The sequence below is a fragment of the Paramisgurnus dabryanus genome, chromosome 2, assembly GCF_030506205.2.
Source record: "Paramisgurnus dabryanus chromosome 2, PD_genome_1.1, whole genome shotgun sequence".
Taxonomy (NCBI): Eukaryota; Metazoa; Chordata; class Actinopteri; order Cypriniformes; family Cobitidae; genus Paramisgurnus; species Paramisgurnus dabryanus.
The window spans coordinates 44,225,517-44,248,238 of NC_133338.1; the positions used below are offsets into that span (position 1 = coordinate 44,225,517).

At 37.7% G+C, this 22,722-nt stretch overlaps 1 protein-coding gene across 1 annotated transcript; it reads left to right on the forward strand.

Moving 5' to 3' along the window:
- Positions 1–1,069: 1,069 nt before the first annotated feature.
- rell1 (RELT like 1) lies at positions 1,070–22,037 on the forward strand. The gene is made up of 7 exons (XM_065289020.2): positions 1,070–1,409; positions 6,674–6,859; positions 10,288–10,362; positions 12,163–12,214; positions 19,557–19,793; positions 19,968–20,103; positions 20,749–22,037. The coding sequence occupies exons 1-7, from the start codon at positions 1,370–1,372 to the stop codon at positions 20,770–20,772; spliced, it is 750 nt and encodes a 249-aa protein (XP_065145092.1). The 5' UTR covers positions 1,070–1,369; the 3' UTR covers positions 20,773–22,037.
- Positions 22,038–22,722: the final 685 nt, after the last annotated feature.

Genomic DNA, 22,722 nt, shown 5'->3' on the forward strand with positions numbered 1-22,722 from the left:
ATTTGCAAGACGACAGATACCAACCAAAAGACTTTAATTTTTTTATATTTAACCAGTAAAGTTTATATTCATAGGATGTAAGATTACAATTCATATACAGTGAGAAATGCATCTTTAACAGATACCCTATTAGCTGTAAATAATATCAAACTTGTTTTGATAAAACTCTTATATGCATTTATGTCCATAAAGATGTCTTCAATTGCTCAACAGCCAGTTCTTCACCAATTTAGTTTACTACTAAACTTGGTAACAAAATGACAAACTGCAAATGTTTTTTTTTAAAATATATATTATATAATGTTGAAATACAACATATGCAAACAGTGTAGAGATGCAAAGATGTATCATTTTGATTTTAAAATTAAAACCTAATGAAATCTGTTTTTAAAAAGGTTGTCAATTAAAGGGATAGTTCACCCAAATTCGGTCATCATTTTCTGACTCTCTTTACAAACCTGTATACATTTCTTTGTTCTGATGAACAACCCAAACCAATGGATAACCAAACTGATCATGAGCCCCATGTTTTTTTATAGTAGGAAAATACTATAAACGTGAATGGGGCTCACAAACTGTTTATGAACATTCCTCAAAATATCTTATGCAGGTTTCTAACAAAATAAGAGTTTGTAAATTATTACAGCATTGGCATCTTTGGGTGAACTTTCCCTTTAATATTATAATTAATCGAATCAATGTTTAGTTAAAATCATTTGATGATGCAGCAATAAATTAGTTTCATTACATGTGTTTTTCTAGCCTTTAACTTACAATTTAAAATACGTTCAAACAGTGATTCTTTTGACATAGGTTAAAAAATGGGAAGAATTGGCCAAACGTTGTAAGTCTGCCCATCCTTAAACAATGTGTAACAAAAAAAAATACAAATCAATTGAATTAGCGTTAAATTGTTACTGTTTTAATTGTAAACAAATATTAAATCTGTAAAAAAATATTTGTTTATCATTTAATCCACCGTTTCTTCTGGGTTCTAAAAACTACAGGACCCACAATTCCTCTTCCCGCGCTCCTACTTCCGGGTTTACGCTATCTCCGTTCTTGGGACGTACTGCTCCCAGGAGGTTTGGCGGGTTGGATCTGCTTTCCTGCGAGCAAACCGACAACACATGCTCCAACACGATAGTTTCATATCAAGGCACGCATCTTTCATTTAACGGAGCGTTAGTGTTTTTCGTTTTTATTAACCCGGCGAGTTCGTTTTTGACCGCTGTAAGTCTACTAAAAGAGGTTATAACTTTAAGAGTGGGGTGTTCCTCATAGCTGTGATTAAGAATGAGGAAACAACAGTGACTCCGGGTCCAAGTCATCTTCGTTTAACAACATCGGCGGTCACACGAATGTGCTGATGGAAGGTTCCAAACAAACCACCACCCCGAACCCGAAAGGTAATTAACGTTACTGGTCCTGATCTACAATCTGCATTACATCTGCAGAAATTCACTGTTGGATAGGTAACGTTAGCGATTGATGAGAGTCATACATATACGGGTTTGTGACTTAACGTTATAGATGTGCGTAAGTTGCACTGTCAAGTTATTGACGTTTGATTTCTGAAGTTCTCAATTGGGACACTTAACGTTACATTTCTTTATAGCTCTTTTTGGTTTGTTGTCCACAGAGGGAAAGTTCATTGCTCAGTGTTTGCTCATTCTATTGCTCAGGAGACCATTGCGGTGTCCCTGATAGTCTTTGGGAAACAATTCTAATCCTAAACAAGCTATAAAAGATTATAATAGATTTTTAAGATGTGTTTGATTAGGGTTGTGGCTTAACTTTTCAGGAATTTGACACTCCAGGACCAGGAATACCCACTTCTGCCATAGAAGAACTATTTCCTTCCCATCTTTTCATAGTCTGAACCTTTTCCACTACAAAGAAACTTTCATACAACAGGAAGATTTGGTGGATGTTAAAGACTTTAACTTTAGTTTTACCTTTGTAAAAATGTAAATACTACTGCTTCATTTCTTGCAAGCAGTTGCATATAAAGCATTGTTACAGATGGCATCTGAATTATTGGAGTCGGTACGCTCTTTGAAAGTATGTGACTAAAACATTGTTCCAACTTGCAATTTTGAATGCAGATCTGATCAGATGCCCAGGAGTCTGCCATGCAGTATTTTCTTCCAGTTATATACAACTCATTGAGTGCTTTCATTGTTAATGCTGTTTGCGTTTCGTATATTGAAGTTAGTTTTTCAGGTTACCACCATCTCTTCATAGCCTGCAGCTGTTCGAGTAAAACAACCTTCCTTGTTTATTGCATTACAGTCAAAAAGTAGTCACATGCCTGGAGAGGAAGTCTTTTTCCGAATGGCTAATTGGAAAATACCAGGCTGAAACCTTTCCTTTATTGAGCATTAAGCCGTACTGCACTACAGCGCTCCGAAATGGATAGAGATTGGGCTCAGCTGACTTTTACGTCACGTCATGTGTGTCCCTTAAGTGTTTGTAGGTCGCAGGGAAAACAATAAAATGGATTGGAAGTGACAAATTGGAATGTCTTCCCACACATTGCACACTTTACAGCCCTACTCGTATTTGATCTGCAGGACGTCGGTTTGTCTAGCAATATTGTTCAGCATTTTCCCATGTGTGAAAAGAGTGTGTTTTTAGTACTGCACCTGTTGTAACTTCAGATAACTGCGTATTTCTTCTTTTGATTATAAGGGCTGCTTGCCCAAGTGGGTGGGGCCTGTAGTACATAGTCGAAATGTCTATTGTTCACGAGCCGGTGAGTCAGAGGCGAGACTCGCTAGTCATCCTGCCTGTCCAGGAGGACAGCGCTGACGTAGAGCCACTGGTTACCTCCACAACTCGATTACTGGTTATTCACATGCACAAACTGATTGTATTAACAATGTAGCAAACAAACAATAAACGTATGATATGCTGACATGCGGAAGCACATATCACAATAGCTTCTTTGTCTGCATGAGTCACCTCAGGCTGGGAGTTTTTTGGAGATCATCATACGGACACTGGATGACCTGTTGACCGCTCTGATGCTCTGGAATGGCATGGTTAAATAAAGGGAATGAGTTATGGGGTTTGGGTTCATGGATGGCGAGATTGTGAGGGAGTGTTCCTGTAGCTTAACTGGTAAAGCCTTGAGTTAGCAACACAAAGGCTGTTGGTCCAGTTCCTAGGAAACACGCACCCATACTGAAAATTTTTATAAATTGATTGAGTAGATTTGGATGAATGCCAGATGCATAAATGTTCAATGTAAAAGCAGGTGTGCACAATTTTGTGGTAACATTATATATTTATAGTTTTGTTTTATGAAATGAAAGAGTAAACTTGCATACACATCTTAGGAAACTGGGGAAATTGGTAATTTCGAGAAGATAAATTAATTTTATATGGATCAATGAAGACCTGCTGCATTTCAGATGAAGATCATCGAATAGACACACACACTTCCACTGATCTATATAAATGACTGGATTGCGCATAATGTCACAATTGTGAAGCCCCCGTGCCGCTATATTGGTATGCCCAAACATTCTGTTAAATCAATGGACATTATCAGATTTTAATGACAAAACATCACTTTACTAGTCTCCGTTTTTATATCTGAAGTCTCCCTGTACATTATTACAACTCAAACGTCCTAAGCATGAACATATGCTGCGTTCCAGAGCCCATCCAAACCATTGGGACGTGGGACTTATCCTTCCTGAAGTGTACTAGCTCCTACTTCAAAGCGTTCCAGGCAATTGAAGTGGAACGTAAAAAGAAAACATGGACGACCGCCGCGCTAAGCTTCATGCTAACAGATAATAATGACAATTTCATGCCATAATATAAAAAACAAGTTGTGTTCAAATTACAGTGTCTAACTCCATGGGCGCCGCCATTATCCTCCGACTTAATTTTGCGAAGTCGGGGTAGGTCGAACTTCCCCGAGTCGCCAGTAGGAGGTTCCACTTCGACAGGCATTTCAGTGCACTTTTTCTGGTTGGAGGTAGGATAAGTCCCACGTCCCACTGTGTTTGTATGGGCTTTGGAATGCAGCATAAGTTATTTACTGAAAGTTGTACATTTTGCTTTAAAACAAACATTGCAAATAATACCAGAAGTAACAATGAATTTACGTACACATGTCCTAAAAATGAATCTTGTTTGACTGATACGCTGTAAACCGGGTGAATATAGATCATGATTTTGAATGTAAGTCAGTAGCCTCTTTCACACAGTAATTCTGGTAAATTACCATGAATTTACCAGAATGAATTTACCAGTAAATACAAAAATGTGCTGTTCACACATGCAGTGACATTCCGTCTTTTTACCAGTAAGACATCATTCACACATCAGTATCAAAATACCGGTAAACTCGGAGAGAAAGCGGAATTTACCTGTGGCAGGCGGCCAGGGAGCTCCGTGTCGTATTTGTAAATAATGGCGGGTAGAGATGTAACGATTCAGTCACGATTCAATCGCGGTCCTCATTAAAAATGCCTGTCTGAAATCGATTCTGAATCGCAAGGCTGCGATTCTTTGTTTTATGCACAGCTTGTGCCTGTATTACGGCATTTGGTCAGTAGGAAGTCCTTATCAATCTGAAATCATTATGAGTCGGAGTCGTTTATAACGTGCATTTAAAAAAGCAACACTCGTTAAATAAAAATCATTCAAAATATTCTTTATTATCATGAAAATACCTGAAACAATTTGAAGAACAGCGTATAAATATTCCTGTGTAGACATTTCCTGGAAAAGCGTTTGTAATGCTACTTCTTGTGTGGCACAAAGGGAGTTTCTGCATGAGAGCGCCCCCTGGCGTTGGGATGTGCCGGGATTTCACCGTAATTCATTCAAATTCATTCATTGAGAAAACGCGCATTTGCACGATTAATCCTTACACCCCTAATGTCGGGTTATGACTTAATATCGTCGGTCCGTATTTTATTGTTTTCACATCTGTGGCAAACGGTCGCGAAGTTGCTCGTGACCAAACAACATTGCGTTAGGCGGCGTCAAACGGAACCTGTGTTTGCACATTAGGCTTCACAGAGTGTGTGCTAAGGACATCGGCAATTTGGCAAATAGACGGTAAGCTGTTTTAAACAACTTTGTGCATGTTAACTTCAGGTGTGCTCGACTTTTAAGCAGCATGTGTGTGGAAACGTCCGTAAACACTAAACAGTGCGGGGGTAAACGTGTCACCTGTATAAAACGTTCTGATTGGCCCGAGCTGTCAGCGCGGCTTGACGTCGTCCGTTCTTAATGCCGGTAATCCTACATTTTTTGTTCACACATAGCGCTTACCGATAAATTACTGGTAATCTTACGACCTGTCTTACTGGTAAATTGGGAGGAGTGATTTACCGGAAAGGTTCTGTTCACACATGACCTGTTAACTGCAATTTACCAGTAAAGACTGTATGTGTGAAAGGGACTAATGACGCTCTCTGCCAATTGTACATACCAAGATGGCCGCTCGAACTCTGCGTTGGCCTCACCTCAAGCTGTTACATTAAGCGTTCTATATGCAATCCATTAATTTATATAGATCAGTGGGGTCTACACTAATTGAAATCAAATCAGTTTGAAACCTGTTATGATTTCAATAAATGTTAGGTTGTTGTAGTTAATTGCTAACTTGCTAGCATGTTGCTACTTATTTTATTCAGAACCTTAAGACTCTTAATTGCATAATGATACCCTGATTTTTTTGGACATGAAGCATGGTGATTCAGTGGTATTTTTAACTCCCCTCCCTGGGAAGTCATGTAAATACCTCGGCAGATGCGTATGAAAATCATTTTATACCATGGAATAAATCACTGTGGGAGCGCATCAGATTTATTCCTGCTTATACTATTACAGTACTACAGTACTGATCGGTGGAGAAAAAACAGACACACAAAATTTGAAACGGTAACAGTACAGTGGAAATGTTCAGGGATTACTATATCCCCTGAGTCATCACGGGATGCCACGCCAGCATCTGTCCTTTGTGTTGTTTCAGAGGTCATGTATTCCCTTTGCAGTCTTGTACTTTCTGTCATCCTATGTCTAGCACTGAGGTAGATGGTAAAGCTTTGCTCTTTGTAAAAGCTGTGCACACTCTACTGTTAACTATTTAGCAAGTGTTGTAACTCAATGATTTAATCCCAGGGTATTCTCCTACGTGAAGCATTTCTTTGTAAGAGTGCAGGCAGCTCATACTAGGAGTTTGTAATCAGATCTTATCATGAGATACCAGACGCAACATGAATTTGCTGTTATCTTGCGTAAAGACAACGCAGTGCCTGTATAACAGGACTATCTGTCTTAGTTACAAAAACATTTTGCATTGGAAGACATTTTCCTTGAAAAACAAGGCTGTGATTTTATGCGGCCCTGTCTGTAAAGTCCAGGTCTTATAATATAGTTTAATTATAAAAGTTAATATTTTTACTAAATGTTCTTTACATTATGTAGGATGAGTTTATGTAGGAAACCTTAAATTATAGCCTCAAGACTCAACAGACACACACAAAATCACAATTCTAATTACCTGCAGTGGCTGTTGGGACCAATAACATATCAACCAATAAAAAAGTCAACAATAAAATCTATTGACTGATCTTTCTGTCGATACTGTATTTTGCAGAATGGTAGTGGTTGTATTGATCGGTTGTATTGATCTCCTCAGCTGAAGATGGGAACCCACAGTACATCGCCTTTGTTCTGGTGCCTCTCTTCTTTCTGGTGGGACTTTTGGGGGTCCTCATCTGCCACATCCTGAAAAGGAAGGGCTACCGTTGTACAACTGAGGCAGAGGAAGAGGAAGAGCTGGAGAAGGAGGAGGTCGAAGTAATGAAAGATCCAGAAAAAGGAGGTGAGGACCTAATTTGCTTTTTAAAGCGATACTCCAGCAAAATATCAAAATTACCCCATGATTTTACTCGCCCTCAAGCAATCCGAGATACATGTGTCTATCACCTTTTAGACAAGGAGATTTGGAGTTATTTTAGTAAATGTCCTTGCTCGTCCAAGCTTTATAATGGATGAAAACAGGGATCAGGGAACAACTTCTAACTTTGAAGCCCAAAAAAGTGCTTCCTTAACAGAAACAATCCAAACGGCTTCAATGAGTTCATAAAGGTCTTCTGCATGTAATCGATGCAGTTGTGTAAGAAAAATATCTAGATTGTAAACTTCATAAACTGTAATAACTCTTGCGAACCTAGAACGCACTTGTGAGAATTGAGATGTGTGCGATCTTCCTGTGGGTCACCTGACCATTTTTTTGGCTGCAATGACAATTGGGGCGTATAGCGATTTCAGCGTGCAGGTCTGCACTCGATGCATCCTCGAAATCAAGAACACTTCGGGGTATTTTCAAGCGTCCTCTTTACTTGAGTTACTTGAGAATTGGAATTGAACTTCGACGGTTAATGATGACATAGAGCGAGAACACAAGGATGAAAGATCGCTTAAGAATGCATATTGAGAAACAACCAAAGTGTAGTTAGCAGTCGTTGCCATGGATACGTTGCACAGTGACTCCAAGATGAAGTCATTACCGGAAGCTTGTTATTATAGTTTATAAAGTTTAAAATATGGATACTTTCTCACATTCATTTCCCGATTAAGACCTTTATTAACCCATTGGAGCCGTGTGGATTACTTTTGTGAAGGATGAATGAACTTTATTGGGCTTCAAAGTTCAAAGTTTTTCCCTGATCCCTGTGTTCTCCCATTACAGGCTTGAAAAAACAAGACATTTACTAAAATAACTCTAAATGTCTGAAAGATAATAAACATATTATGTATCTCGGATTGCTTAATGGTGGGCAGCACATCTTGGGGTAATTTTGATATGTGGCTGCAGTATCGCTATAACCGTGGGTTTATATTTTGATTATTGCTTTAATGATGGAAGGAGGTCAAATGTTTCTTCAATCAGATGCAACCTCATCCTTTATATTTTGTGATTTGTTTAATAAAATTATGGTGGCTCTTGCTCCGTTACCTTCATATGTGGTGTAGCAGCTATTTCTTTCTTTCAATAATTGGCTCCTGATTGTTTTCTTTAGGCATAATTTAAGAGTGGGCTGAAATGAAAATAAAGTTGCTAAGGAAATATTTTTATACCTCTCCTACCCAGCAATCAGTTGAAGAGCCATTAAGGGTTGAATGTGGACCTCATTCCATTATGCTTGGGATGGAAGATTTAACATGAGATTTATATTTAGCGCAAAATTGTTTTTCTTATTTTCCGACATTGTTTGTTTTGGAAAAGTCATGAATTTCTTAATTTCTTCACACATATCACACAGACCTCTGAAGCTTTTAGTGAGGACCCGTAATGGACTCAATGGTCTTCATACTAACACGATAAAATTTGCTGTACTCTAATAGTTTAGTGTGAGAGTTACGTTGGAAGCAAAACGTGAATTGGACTATGTGATGGACTGACCATCTGTCCACTGTTTTTCCTGCCTATAGCCTGATATTTTGGGATGGGCTCCAGCCCTCCCCTGATAAAGCAGAAGTTTGAAAAATAGATGAACCCAATAGTGAGGACCACCTTTATTTTTTGGTATTTAACATTTAAATACAATTGATATTTAACAGGTTTTACTGTTTTTATGAGGATGTTTATTCAAATTGGATCCTCAAAAGTATAGCCAAATTTCTACACGCACTCTGTGTGTCTCTGTCTCGTAAAATTTCTCATCTCATTATTGTGACACATCTGTTGTGTGATCGTAAGTACCAATAGCAATGAGTTTAATCCATAATTTATGATGAGAATGATACTGGAGTACAGCCAGTACTCTCTCGCTCTCTCTTTCTCTCTCTCTCTTTCTCTCTTCCTTCCACTGAGTCTTGGTTCCTCTCAATGTTGTTCCTCATCTAGTGCACTACATTATTAAGAATACTGTAAAATTTATACAACATCAACACACAATTCAACATTTATTTGACTTGACACACCTTGTTGTGTCCCACCCATGCACTGCGTTTTAGTTGTGTTATATTATTTTCAGTTTTTTTTTTACTTGGTATGATTGTAACCTGTTTGGTTTTGGCGTGATGATTGTTAACTTCTGACGTGTGTTTACTTGGCCATGCTGGTGGTAACTAGGAAGCGTGGTTATAGGAAACTCAAACCCACATACTTTTATGACTTATTGTTCTTCCTTTTTCCTAAGAATCTTTCCTTGCTATAAAGCTTTTGCTATTCATAAACCGATTTATTTTTTATTATTTTAATCTTTTGAAGTATAAATGTTTTGTTTTTTGGGATTGTCTTCTAGGAATGCATAGCAATGATTCTAGGAAAGTGAATGAACTCACTGAACCTGACACACCCAGTATTCTCCTTTTTTTTTCTCTCTTTGTATATCATCTGAGTCACCATTTTTACTATTACAAAACTTAGTATTATGATTTATTCATTTTATAAGACCTTAACACATTTTCATGACCACAAGAGTGAATTTTGGTTTAGTCAAACATTGTAAATATCAGATGTCTCATTATTTTATCCAGATTAGATTTCCTTTTGTGTGCTTATTTACAGAGGATCTGTTTGGTTATTGAGAGGCATTAAAGAGCCACTCACTAACTTCCCATGAGCCTCTGCTCTCATCCAGACCTTTGAATCTAGACGTTTGTGGATGGATTTATAATAATGGTGAACTGCTGTTATGATAGAAATTTGGATGAGCTTTTTGGTTACAATTTGCTTGGCTTATTCAAACTAAACTTTGAGAATCGCTCCAAGTGTTATTTCAAAACTCTTGATAATGAAAACCGTTAATAAATGCAAATTACAAACTGGCTCAAACCACTTTACAGACATGATGTTGTTTATATGAGTATACTTCATACTGTATTTTCCCATATGGAGCCCCAGCTGTAAAACCATATAAAACACAGGAAGAGCAGGGGTCTATGGCTTTAGGAAGGACATGGATGGGTGTGTATACCACCAACTGGCAGAAAGTTTTTGTGAGGTTGAATGCAGTAAATCCAAACCCTTTTACATGCAAGTCTCTTGTTGTATGACACAAACTTACATTATGGATGCATTTGGGATACACTTTTATACAATGTGACTTACAGTGCTTTCATTTTATCAGCATGCTTCTTACACGAGAAGCGAACCCACAACCTTTGTGCTACTAACGTAATGCTCGATCAGGTCACGGTTTTCACTAAGGGTGTATACTGTAGGTTAAACACACATATTGAATAAAATATTATTGCTGTATTTTTAACACACGCTTTCTCTCTCTCTCTCTCTTTGCTCAGAACTGAATGACACCTTTAGTGAGAGCAACAATGACACAGTCGGGCAAATTGTTCACTACATCATGAAAAATGAAGGTAAGTGTGCTTCAATGGTTAGCTGACGATTCATTTTATGAATAACTGTACATTCTTTACAATTGAATGAAAATATGACCTTGTTTGTGAAATCTAGGCAAAGTCGTATCTATTTATGAATTTAGGAGCATCAAAGTTTAATTTACATTGATTTTAATATTTGGCATGACCTAACAGAGTCATCATCATTAACTCTTTCCCCGCCATTGACGAGATATCTCGTCAATTAAGAGAAAACGCTTCCCCGCCAATGATGAGATTTTCCGTCTTTCCGCAACACCGCTATTATCCACCAGGTGGCGCCCTTGCCCTATGGCAAGCTGCTGCATGTCCGTGTCTGTTTTAAAGATCGCTCTGAATGTGATCTCTATGAAAAGTCCGTCATAAATGGAATTATCTCTGCTTTTTGCTCAAAATATGGTGTTTTTGCAAAAACCTACCCATATTCAAAAGCTGATTGCAAAAGAACCACTAAAGGTAAGATGAAACGGTTTTTTTGTTTGAAAGCAGAGGGTCTGTTCTTTCATTTGGTATATTGTATGTTTATATATTTAAAGAAGAACATTTTCTGGAAGGCATTAAACTTTGGTGAAAATCATGAAAAACGCTGGCGCTGGCTGGCAACTTTTTTTAAAAACGCTGGCGGTGAAAGAGTTAAAGATATCAAGGTTATATTTTCACATTTTTATTTTTTTTACATTATGTAGGATGAATTTATGTAAAAAAAGGTAAATCACAAAAAATGACTTTAGCTGGGGTTTTACAGGCAGGGTCACACATGATCAAGCAGGTGAATACTAAGTTGTCAGTGTTGATTTCTTGGTGGTGCCTGCAGATGGTGCTGTCTGCCGGCTGGCTCTATGCCCTGTGTTTCAACATTGGTATGAGGATATGTCATTTTAATCACAAAAAACTTTTTGTTGTGAGTAAAATAGAGCATCTGATTTCAAAGAAGGTTGAAGCAGTGGTGGCCAACCCTGTTTCTGGAGATCTACTGTCCTGCAGAGAGCTCAGCTCCAACCCCAGTCAAACACACCTGAACCTGGCAATCAAGCATTTCAGGGCTACCTAAAAATTTGAGTCAGGTTTGTTGAATTTGGGTTGGAACTAAAATATGCAGGAGGGTAGATTTCCAGGAACGGGGTTGGTCACCCCTGGGTTAAAGTTTGATGTCCCACCTTTACAATCTGATCGCATTGCTCAAATAGCATCACATTGTGTTATCAGAACAGGCAGATTTCTGAGTGTGTTGAAAGATTTAAACAGAAGTCAAGCTCCTTCACAAGAACAAGATGTTTTTGAAATATTTATGCTCATTGCCAGGGATTTCACAATTTGTGCAGCAGTGTAAAAATATAGTTGCCTTTTTTTAGTCAGATGGGTTTAATTTCCTCTTTTTGTTTTTTTTAAAGATTTTAGGCTACAAAGATCACATAACAAGGCCAATCTCATATTAATCTTGGTTACATATAGAAAAGTGTTGCCTTTGCCTTTGTTTAGCCTAAGAACTCTTTAACAGTGTAAATATGTCAGAATTCATAAAATGGCATTAGCCCCCCCCCCCCAACTTCTAATTTTGTCATGCTACAGTATGTTCTGCCTATACCTTGGGGAACCCTTTGTTTGTTGTTTACACACATTTTATAAAGCCAAGATAAATTACTCAGCCATAATAGTTAATGTTGGTTTGCTTTTATTTTTTGCCTTTTACTTTCAATCAAAAATTTTTGTGTCTCTTCGTGCAGTGCTAATTTAAGAAGTGATTTAACAAACTCTGTCTCTCTTGTTTTCTCTCCCCAGCAAACTCTGATGCGCTCAAAGCCATGGTTCAAGACAGCATGGACTCAGAAGGGTAAGACCTCCTTTTATTACTTCTAGAAATGCTTGATAGGAATTTTCGGTGGTTCACAGACCTGTAATATGTGCTTCTGATTTAGTTTGTTTACACTCGGACACAAGTAAGTAGTTTAGGAGCTTATATTTGTGGATGCACATCGATATGATATAATGGTACAACAAATACAAAGTCTATAAAAGCACAGTATGAAACTTTAATGTTTGGCTGGACTTGTGACATGATCTTTTGAACTACCTACACTGAATTTATAACAGTGTTTCTTAAATTGACGTATTACTGTGACCGTACCCTTTAAAAAGACCCTAATATGTACCTTTTGAGGTACCAGTATGCACCTTTGAGGTACTAATATGCACCGTCACCGATTGGGTACAAAGCAGTGGCGGCTGGTGGCTTCTTTTTTCGAGGGCGCTCGATGCGAAGTTCGTCGCATCATCATCTATGTAGCCCATCGTGTGTGCTTCGTAATTTCAAAATATGTGTTCTGTGCATCAAGAGGTACGAGTGTGCATCACTTGTTTGGTCAAAATAAGTGCCTGCTGCAGACACGTCTAAAGGGTTTTGATAAAAGAGACGCTTGCGTTTTCCAGATACTCGCATAATCTCATGCGTAATCAGTAGGGATGCACCGAAATGAAAATTCTTGGCCGAAACTGAAAAATAGGAAACCAAGGCCGAAAACTGAAACACCGAAAGAAATTAAGACAATTATTAGTACAATTGCATTTATGGCTATCACTGTGTACTAACTTTACTAGGGGTGTGTGACGGATCACAAAACTCACAGTTCGGATCACATTACAGTTTTTGAGGCACAGATCAGATTATTTTTCGGATCAGCAAAAAGCGGGTGGGAAAAATCTAATAAACAATAAAGAAATTGCAAACATTTATAAAAAAGAACAAAGTTGTACATTAATAAGGTCGGAAATTAGCATTAGGTACAGAAATCACATTAAATGAATCATAACACTGTCTTTATTGTATAAATTAAATATATTATTCTTTTTAGAGCTATTTGTCTCTTTGTCATGGGTTGTTTGATTAACATTAATGACACAGACATAAGTAGGTTAATCTTTAAGCACAGACTGGTTTCTGACTGTAATCTATACATACACTTAAGACATAAACAAATGTTTTTATTAGAAAAAGAATACTGTGGAGAGAATTTTGTTTATATGTGCCCTGTCAATAACAGAGAGATTTTATATTCACTTGTTTTTTTTTAAACGCGTCTCTCTCGTATGTGCACTATTGAGGGCACTTAAACGCGCGCGCATACACAGAGACCGAGAGTGAATCCCAAACAGCGCAACAGTTGCTCCACATAAAAACGTTACGTTGTTTTTCATTGCTTTATTCGCCAAATGTATGTTAATGGATTACAGTATGAGACACATAAGCGCGACTCTCTCTAAAGTTTACACATCAAGACATGCTTAATCTTTGCAGACGCGTGCAAACAGCTCGACCGTGAGTGAAACCTGCTTGAGCACGAAGGGGATGGGTGGGTGACGACTGATCACCGTGAGTGAAACCCAAGCGCTAGCGCTCGGATGGGAGGGGCGCGGTTGACATTCATTTTCAGCCAAAATTTTCGGCGACCGAAATTTCGGTGCACCCCTAGTAATCAGAGTTTACTGTTAAGGGAGTGTCTTGCGTGTGTTTTGTGAATGTGAGCGTCTCTTTTATCATAAACGGTTTTGACGCGTGTGCAGCAGGCACTTATTTTGAGAAAACATGTGATGCACATGGTTCACATGACGCAACAAACACATATTTTGAAAACGCAAGCAACACACGTGACACTCTGAACACTTATTTTGAATTTGCGCCACTGGTACAAAGGTGTAATTTTCAAAAGGGTACCACCCCAGTGACAGCTTTTGTATTTTCTAAGAGTTGTGGACATTTTTAATTTTTAAAGGGTTCTTTACAGCAATCCCATAGAAGTGCCATTGGTTACCTTTTCCTCTGAAAAGCCCTTTTATGCCACAGAAAAGTTCTTTGGATGTTAAAGTTTTTTATGGAAACATACAGAAACTTTTAGTTTGAGTATTTTAAGAGTTTTCATTTTATTCAAAGACTTTAACCTAACCAACCAGTTTTTAAATAAATTGTAGCATTTTAACATGTGACTTTATCCAAATGATAACTATTCAGGAATATACTTTTATAGAAGAAGATCAATTTCTGTAATCAAATTAGCAAAGATGCAAAAAAGCATGGGGGTGACAGCCCGTGAACAGGTGTTATCAAAGTTATCCAAGGTGTTATTGCAAAGCAATACCCCATCCCTCCAAAAGGTGGCACTGACACCTCTTAAATAAAGTCTTTAACACGGGCTCAAATCACCATGAAGCACAAAAGCATAAATCACTAATAGTGCTCCAAGTCGGAATTGGATCCAAAAAGCCAGTCCTTTAAAATGCCACATATAGTGTATATAGAAACATCACTGTCCTGAGGATATGAAATATGAGTCTGGGTGGAGAGATGGTTTCCACCTAAATGAAAGAACCCAGATAATGATGATATCCTATCTATACCCGAGTACGCACGGATATATATTTCAGTAAATGTAAGTGTGGACAGGCTTATTTTGGTTTTGAAAGTATATCTGTTCTTTTATAATCTAAAACATTAATGGCTTTTCTTTTGAAAAGTATGTTAAGATTTATGCATTGGGCAGATGCTTTTTTCCACATGTGTTCCCTGAGATCGAACCTACAACCTTTCCGGTTGCTATTGCAATGCTTTACCAATTGAGTTACAGGAATAGGACATATCTATGTGCCTTTTTGGATTTAAATTTTGCTTAAAATCATATTTTTATTTATGGCCCACTATGACTTGTGCATGCCCGTCCCCACTCTTTCCTTGTAGTGTACTGTGGGTGGTGCATGTTTCTCTGTCTGTCTACGAATTTGTTTGAAAAACAGATTTGAGTTGAACAATAATCATCGACTCAAGAACGAGAGGCTTTAAAGGACGGAGGATAGATAAGATTTGAGGTTGAGAGCAGTCAGACAGTGTGAAGGAATGAGAGGAGCTCTGGATGGAGTGATTAGGAACCGTGAGAGAGGATGGGAAGAGAGAGACGGCGATCATGTAATTACTCTTGTTGAATTAGTAGGTAATACAGTATGGTGGAATAGTGCTCCGAATGAAGTGTGATTGGGTATTCTGTAGAGATGTTGTGCCGTCAAGCTGCTGGGCCAAAAGCCAGAGGAACAATTACTGGAGAGTACAGGGCTTCTGAGGGGAGGAGTCTGGGGCGGGGCTTGTGTTGTGACGGATGGGACTTGGCTTTCATAATTTGCCTAATTTAAAGAGCTGCAGCCAGGAATGACGTATATTTCTAGGCCAACCAGACATTTACATGGGATCCCTCAGTCTTTTGGATTATTGCAAAAATAAGCTCTGTGATCAACAAAAGTTTGACACAGACATTTTGTCCATCAAGAAAGTCTTCAAAATTCATAAAGACTGTGCTCATTTGTGAAGTCAATTTTTTTTACTACAAATAAAAACTAACCTAAGGCTTAAAGGTCCACTGTGTCGATTTTAGTGGCATCTAGTGATGAGATTGTGAATTGCAATTAATGGCTCAGTCCACAGCTCACCCCCCTTTCGAAATTCATAGAGAAACTACGTTAGCCCCCACAGGACAAACATGTCATCACCTGAGACAACGTAGCAACGAAATGTGCTCCAAACTGGGGGCCGCGAGATGGTGCCAAGGGGACCCAGTTGTATAAATTACATTAATTTATCATAAATTCTGTGTAATGAAACCTCCGAAAAATAAGGCTACTAACCAACGGCAATACGTTGTATAATTAAATGTTTTGTTTTATTAAAATTATGAAGTTTTAGAATGTTTTGTGTCATACATTTTCTTTTGGGGGGCTGTGAAGGAATGTATCGTACCCAAGTTGGGCTGCGTGCCGTACAAGTTTGAGAACCACAGATATAGAACAGTTTGTTTGTTTAGGGCTACTGTAGTAGTGGCGCGGATTGGCGACTTACATGTGTAAGGGGACCGACAAGTCTTTCAAACTTTATTAAAGCGTAACTAAACCCCTGGTCAGAGCCTGACTCCACCCACTGGCAATATTTGTAAAATGCAAGAAAAGTGGGCAGATCCCAAGGAGATAGAGGGGACGAACTAAGTGTGTGGTGAGATCGTAACAAGGTGATCTTGAACCTGCTTACGTCACGAGTAATTTTTTGGACCCACCATCCAATAGGAAAATTCAACTGCAGTAGCCATCGTTCAACCTGAAGAGGGCAGCACTCAGACGTTTTTACACCATATATTGTAGTATTGAAACACTTTATATCCAAATGTCAAAAAACTGACTAAAATCAATGAACAGCAGTAATAAAGCCCCATTCTTACAGCTCATTAAAGGACAAGTTCGGTATTTTAGACTTAAAGCCCTGTTTTCAGATTGTTTATGGTGAAATAGAATGGTTTTGACTGAAATTTCGACATTTGCGGCTGCCATGAGATTTTGGCGTGTTTGTGTTTCACCTCCCACCTCTATAATGGGTTTAATGGTGCACTGGAACAATCCTTCCTAAAATGCATTAAACTTTCGTTTACAAAGACGTGAAACTCACCGAGTGGTCAGGGGTGTTCACTGATATGCTCACACAAAAATTGCTGCAAAAGATGCTTTAACTAAAAAAAGTTGGTTTAGGGTTTAGTTACTCTTTAAAAACATCTATACTGATATGGATGAATCTTTTATCTTTCATGGTTTATTATGCAAAAAATTCCAAACGGTTAGTATTAACGTTTCAAATTTTTATATCATGAAACTATAAATGATTTTCACGGTAAATACTGTAATGCATCAACCGTCTCACTCAGAAAGGTGCATCTTGAAGCTTAGGTTTTGTTGATAAATGTTAGGAATGCAAAAGAACATGCAAAATAATCTGTAGTTATTGATATTTGAAATAAAATAACACAACACTTGAACATCTTCTCCTGTTTATTTCTGATCATAGGGCTCATCCATTAGAACCTATGGTCCAAACGTGTGCATACTTAGACATATATGAAGAGTTTGGTTAAAAAATCTAGCAGCATCAAGCTTCTGTTATGCTAACACATTGACCCCAGGGGATCTTATGAAAAACTTTCCATTATTTTTACTTATATTTTTACAATAAAAATCGAGCAGGACCAAAAAAATTTCAGCTGATCGCTGTCAAACAAAGTTTAGCGACGATGTCCCAAGGATGACAGCAGCAATGACAGTGCTCTTAATATAACAAAGAAAGTGTTTTGATTAATGCCATTCATGTTTTTTTAATCAGTGTATACCACTAGTCATCTAAATGAATATAACATGGCAAAAATGAATGCACATTTGTTTTATAAAACATAAAATGCTATGTGAAAGTTTGTAACAGAAAAGAGTGGTTTTCATCTTGTCACTTTCTTGGAAAAGAAAATATATTTATGCCAAAATTAGACAAAATTAATTTTTTGCGTTTTGAAAACAAAATCTTTATATATTAACACTCTAAATATTGTGCTAAATAGCCCTAAAAGCTCCTAATCATAGAGGAACCATTTTAAGTGCTATGTAGCACCTATAAAGCACCTATGAAGAACCATCCGGGGGTCATATAGATATGGTTCTACACAGGTACTACATGGATGCTATATGGCACTAAAAATGGTTCCCCTTAGATTACGAGCCAGTGAACCACTTTTAGTGCTACTTGGCACCGTTTGTTTTCAGAGTGCAGTTTATTATGTTCACTTAATAGTTTTCCATTAATTTACCATTTAATGACGGGATCTGATGAGTTTTAAGTGCCATTTATCTCCATCTTTTTCTTCCTTATTATTGATGTGACTGCTGTCAGACCTGTTTTTGTTTACTTTTGTGTTTTTGAAAAGGGAATTTTCTTAAGAAAAGCTTTTGACATTTTATTTTCGTCCTGTCTCGTTATTATGTCAACAACACGCAGATAAAGTGCATAGGTGCTTGTTTACCAGGGTAACTTTGAAAAACTGCTGTTCCATAAGCGCCATCTACTGTCAGAGAGTGGATCTACACATTTTATTATGTGATTTTTTTTTTTACTTGCTAACAAAACAGTGATAATACTGACAACCATGATATTGTGGTCACTATAATCATGACATAAAATGGTTATCCTATGTAGCAGCTTGTTGGCAACGTGAAAATATCTTGTGCTTCTCTTAACCCAAGATCTTATGTAAGGCCTTAATTCCCCGTTTTAAAAAAACCCATTGACTTTGTGACAAGAGAACTGGAAATGCTAACGTGTTTCAGTGTTTTTCCTACAAAAATGTGTCATCTCCGCAGCTTTATTTCATATTGTAAAGAAAGGTAACCCACTTAAAATAATAACTCAATTTGTACCATACATTTGTAAATAAAATAAAAATGAAGGTAGCCCTGCATGCTGTCAACAATTTAATGAATTGTTGTTCTAAAGAAGAATACAAAACAAAAAAGTGTATGTGTTCATCTATGAATACAATTTTTTATAAATTATATATGAATGCAGCATTTTGAGGTCAAAAATGAGAAATTTCATCTCTATTTTTATCTCAAGGTTTATGAATAATCAAACTAACTCCTTTCAGACTAAATAGTCGTGGCTCTCCATTGCCCAACCCACCGCTGAGGCACGTGTACAGTACAGTGTGTTTGCATGTCCACCTCCTTTGTTTTCTTTATTGTCCCTCTTGCAGGTGACAATTTAGGTAACATCTCTGTCTTGCTCTACCTCTGCCTCTCAAGTGAGGCCTGCAGACACAAAAGCGCTGCATCCCGCAGTGTAATGAAGACAGATAAGCAAATGACTAAAGCATTTCCCTCTTTTTCTAGTTGTCAGAGGGAAAGGACAAAATAAATACGGGGAGATAAAAGAGAGGGGAAGATAACGCGGCAGGCAATGAGAGAGAGTCTGGGTTTCTGTATAACCAGCTGCTCCACTTTTGCAAAGTACATGTTAAAGGTGAAGTGTGTATTTTTTGCTCCGCTAACATCACGAAATAGGACCACAAAAATAAAGATTTCCACAAGGATTCCTGCATTTCCCCCATCTGCCATTGATCAGACAAAAATAAAAAATACACTTGAGCTCATTGCATTGTGGGATGCTGTTGTATACTGCAAATTTTGGCAAATGTGTGTTTAGTTGGGCCCTCAAGTTTCCTTGTTTGCATACAGCTGATTTGCATAGTGTGCACAGTACGTGCATAGTGGTAGTAGCCTGGCTTCCTGGATCAGATGTTACAGATATTTTTCTCTTTGTGTGCAATTTCCTACAGTGCCCCAGTGACGCCCACTTCTCCAGACACCCCGGACAGCCCTGTGCCACCAGGGTTTCCACCCAACGCAGCCAAACATACCTGTAACCATCTGCACACCATCGGAGGCGTCAGTGAAAATAAAAACATCTGCCACCGCTGCAACCAGAAGAAATGGCCTCTCATGAGGCGCTCGTCCAGCAAGAAGATGGACAGGCGCAGTCACGTGGGAGAGGTCACGGTGTTGTCTGTGGGCAGGTTTGTTGTGTTTGCATAAGGATTTAGGTACATATAGGTGTAATGCATCTGATTTATTCTTTGAATTAGAATTGCCATTGTTATTAGCATTAGGTGCAAACACAAACATTCGTATCTGCAGGATCGTTTCAATACTTCTATGACAGTCAGATCCCTATTTTCTATCTACTCTAGATTCCGGGTGACAAAGTGTGACCCCAAATTTGCCCGTGTAAGGCGTACCTTGCTAATCCAGGATCCTAATGGGAGTGTCCCCACATCCCCTGCTAAAGCTGACCCCCCTGAAAGCATTACAGGTGCACAGTCACAGGTTAGTAGAGTTTAAAGGGCACATATTATGCAAAATCCATTTTACAAGGTGTTTGGACATAAATGTGTGTTACACGTCAACCACCCTACAATGAAAAGAATCACCCTCTGCTTGTTTCTTAATCCCTGTTAAGCCAAAGCAGTCTCATTAGGGCATGCTGTTTTGATTCTTTTGTTAATGTGATGTCACACTGAAAGCCCCACCCACAGCCACTAACTGACTGGTTAATTTTACCCAAAAGCTTTTTTTAATGTGTTTGTTAGCACCTTGTAGCGCTGATGCCGTTAAAGATATTATTATCTCAGACTGTATTTACAGGAATCAGATTTATTTTTAACCAAAACCTGTCTGTGGGTAAGGGAGTGAGGAGCAATACCTCATTTGCATTTAAAGGTACACACGTGAAAACACCCCCACCCAAATAGGGGCATTTTGGACATGCTATAACTAAATATCTGTGGGGTATTTTGAGTTTAAACTTCTCAGACACATTCTAGGCACAACTGAGACTTGTATTACATCTTGTAAAGTTTGCGTAATAAGGGCCCTTTAATTTGTACATCCGTTGCCTATTTTATTAATAATATTATTATTATTATTATTACTAGCATTACTTTATTTTATTTTTGTTTCCATTGTCTTTAGGTGAAGGAGGACGATGCAAAGTGATAACTATAAAGTCCTGACAGCTTCTCGGGCCACATTTTTAAAAGATTTTAATCTGGAAGTCATACTTCCAATAATAAGCTTAGGGCGAAAAAACGCCTCAAAATACAATAGACACGAGAACAGAGGGAAAAACAGGGTGATGGGAAATGACGCGAAACCTCAGATCGTGTGACGTGTCAGCTGTGGAAAGTGGAAAGCCATTTTACATCTGCTAACTCGTCACCACGACAACCCACATTTCATAGCACACTCGCGTCATTACCAATGACTAAAGCATGTCAATGGTTAATCCAACCAGGCGCTATGATCGGATAGCTTTGTCCAATACCTCTCTAGGCTTTTTTACAGAATTTTTTGCTTTATCATCTTGCAAGCTGTGATAAACAGAGCCATGAAATGTTTTCTTTTATTTAAACCAGCCATTGACATGCTCACTTCACCGAATGCACCTATTCACCTTTGGTTTTTATGAACGCCTTAATTTTACTGGACGTGTTTACTGTAATGTCTTAACTGGTCACTTAATCACTGTGATTTCTGTTTCACGTGTCTATCAAACACTCGATGGCGCAGAATTTTAAAGCATTCTTCTTATGCTCATGAAAGAGCAAATCTATAGCTTGCATGCTTTTTCGGCTCTCCAGTAATGTGTAAACTATATAAGACAATTTCTTTCATTATACTTACTCTTAATATATTGTTGTTTAATGTATGGTACCTCAAAAAATGTTGTTGCTTTAGTGCCAATATAGGTGAACACAAAAATTAAAGACTGGGTAGTTGTGGGAACAAGGATTTGAGCATTTTAACCAAAGCAAATTTCCAATAAATATTTTGAAATGATGTATATTGCCTTTTATTAATATTGAGATTTGGGTGTGTGGTGCCATTGGGTTTTATTTTTTAACGTTTACATTAAGCATTTCTTATAAACCCATTAAATGTCTATAAAGTCTTCTAATATGCTTACGCATTGGCAGAACGTGAAGTTCAGATCTGTCAAAGTCTTGCTGTTTAAACTTTATTTAAAAGATTTAGACTGAAATATCTGTATAAAAAAACAACAAATTATAGATAATGATTTGGGAAATATATATGACATGAAAATTAAAAGCAAATCTGTAAATTGTGATGTAAAATTGGAAGACTGGCAAAGGTTTGTACAGAGTTGTTAAATAAATATATTATGCATAATAGGAGAATGTAATATTATTTTGCTGAAATGTTTTCTATGCAGGATTTATATATTAAAAAGATTAAACATACATTTGACTGATTTTTTTTTAGCCACTACTTTGACCTTTCCAAAAAAGACTGTCAGATCTAAAGAAGGGAAGGTTTATCTCTCTATTCTGAACACAATAATTGTACATTTGCTACATTAAACTCTTGAGATTAAGTAATAATTCAGAAAATTCTTGGAAACATTTCTACAGTGTATCTTCTGGATGTCCTTTCAACTTTTTCAACAACAAACTTTGAGTCTTTGTTCATAGTCATGAGACTTGGGGTCTGTGTACGTTTTTAAGAAGGTTAAACATCACACATCAAGTCAGTTAATAGGTGACTTAAGCGGCACTAATGACTTTAGGTCTGTAACCTTTTCAAAATCCATGTTACCAGGCTGTCTCCCATCTCCGAAATATTCAGTATGTGACCTTCAGAATTTTAAAATGCATTGTTTTTGTGAGTTAAAAAGTATATCTGTACTTCACGCATCAGGATATACTAAGAAGAATCATCATTAAGCATCAATAATTTGCAGAAACCATGTGGGTTTGAAGCACATAAATGGTTAACTAGCTGTAGAGTATTCTTAGTCGGGATATGTTTTGGGATTTATGAATCATTAACTTCAGCCCACACAGACTTAAAAGCAATGTGAATGCACAGCTACTCTGTCGCAGTCTTATTCAAACAGTTTGACTTCAGCAATAATTATTTTGCATG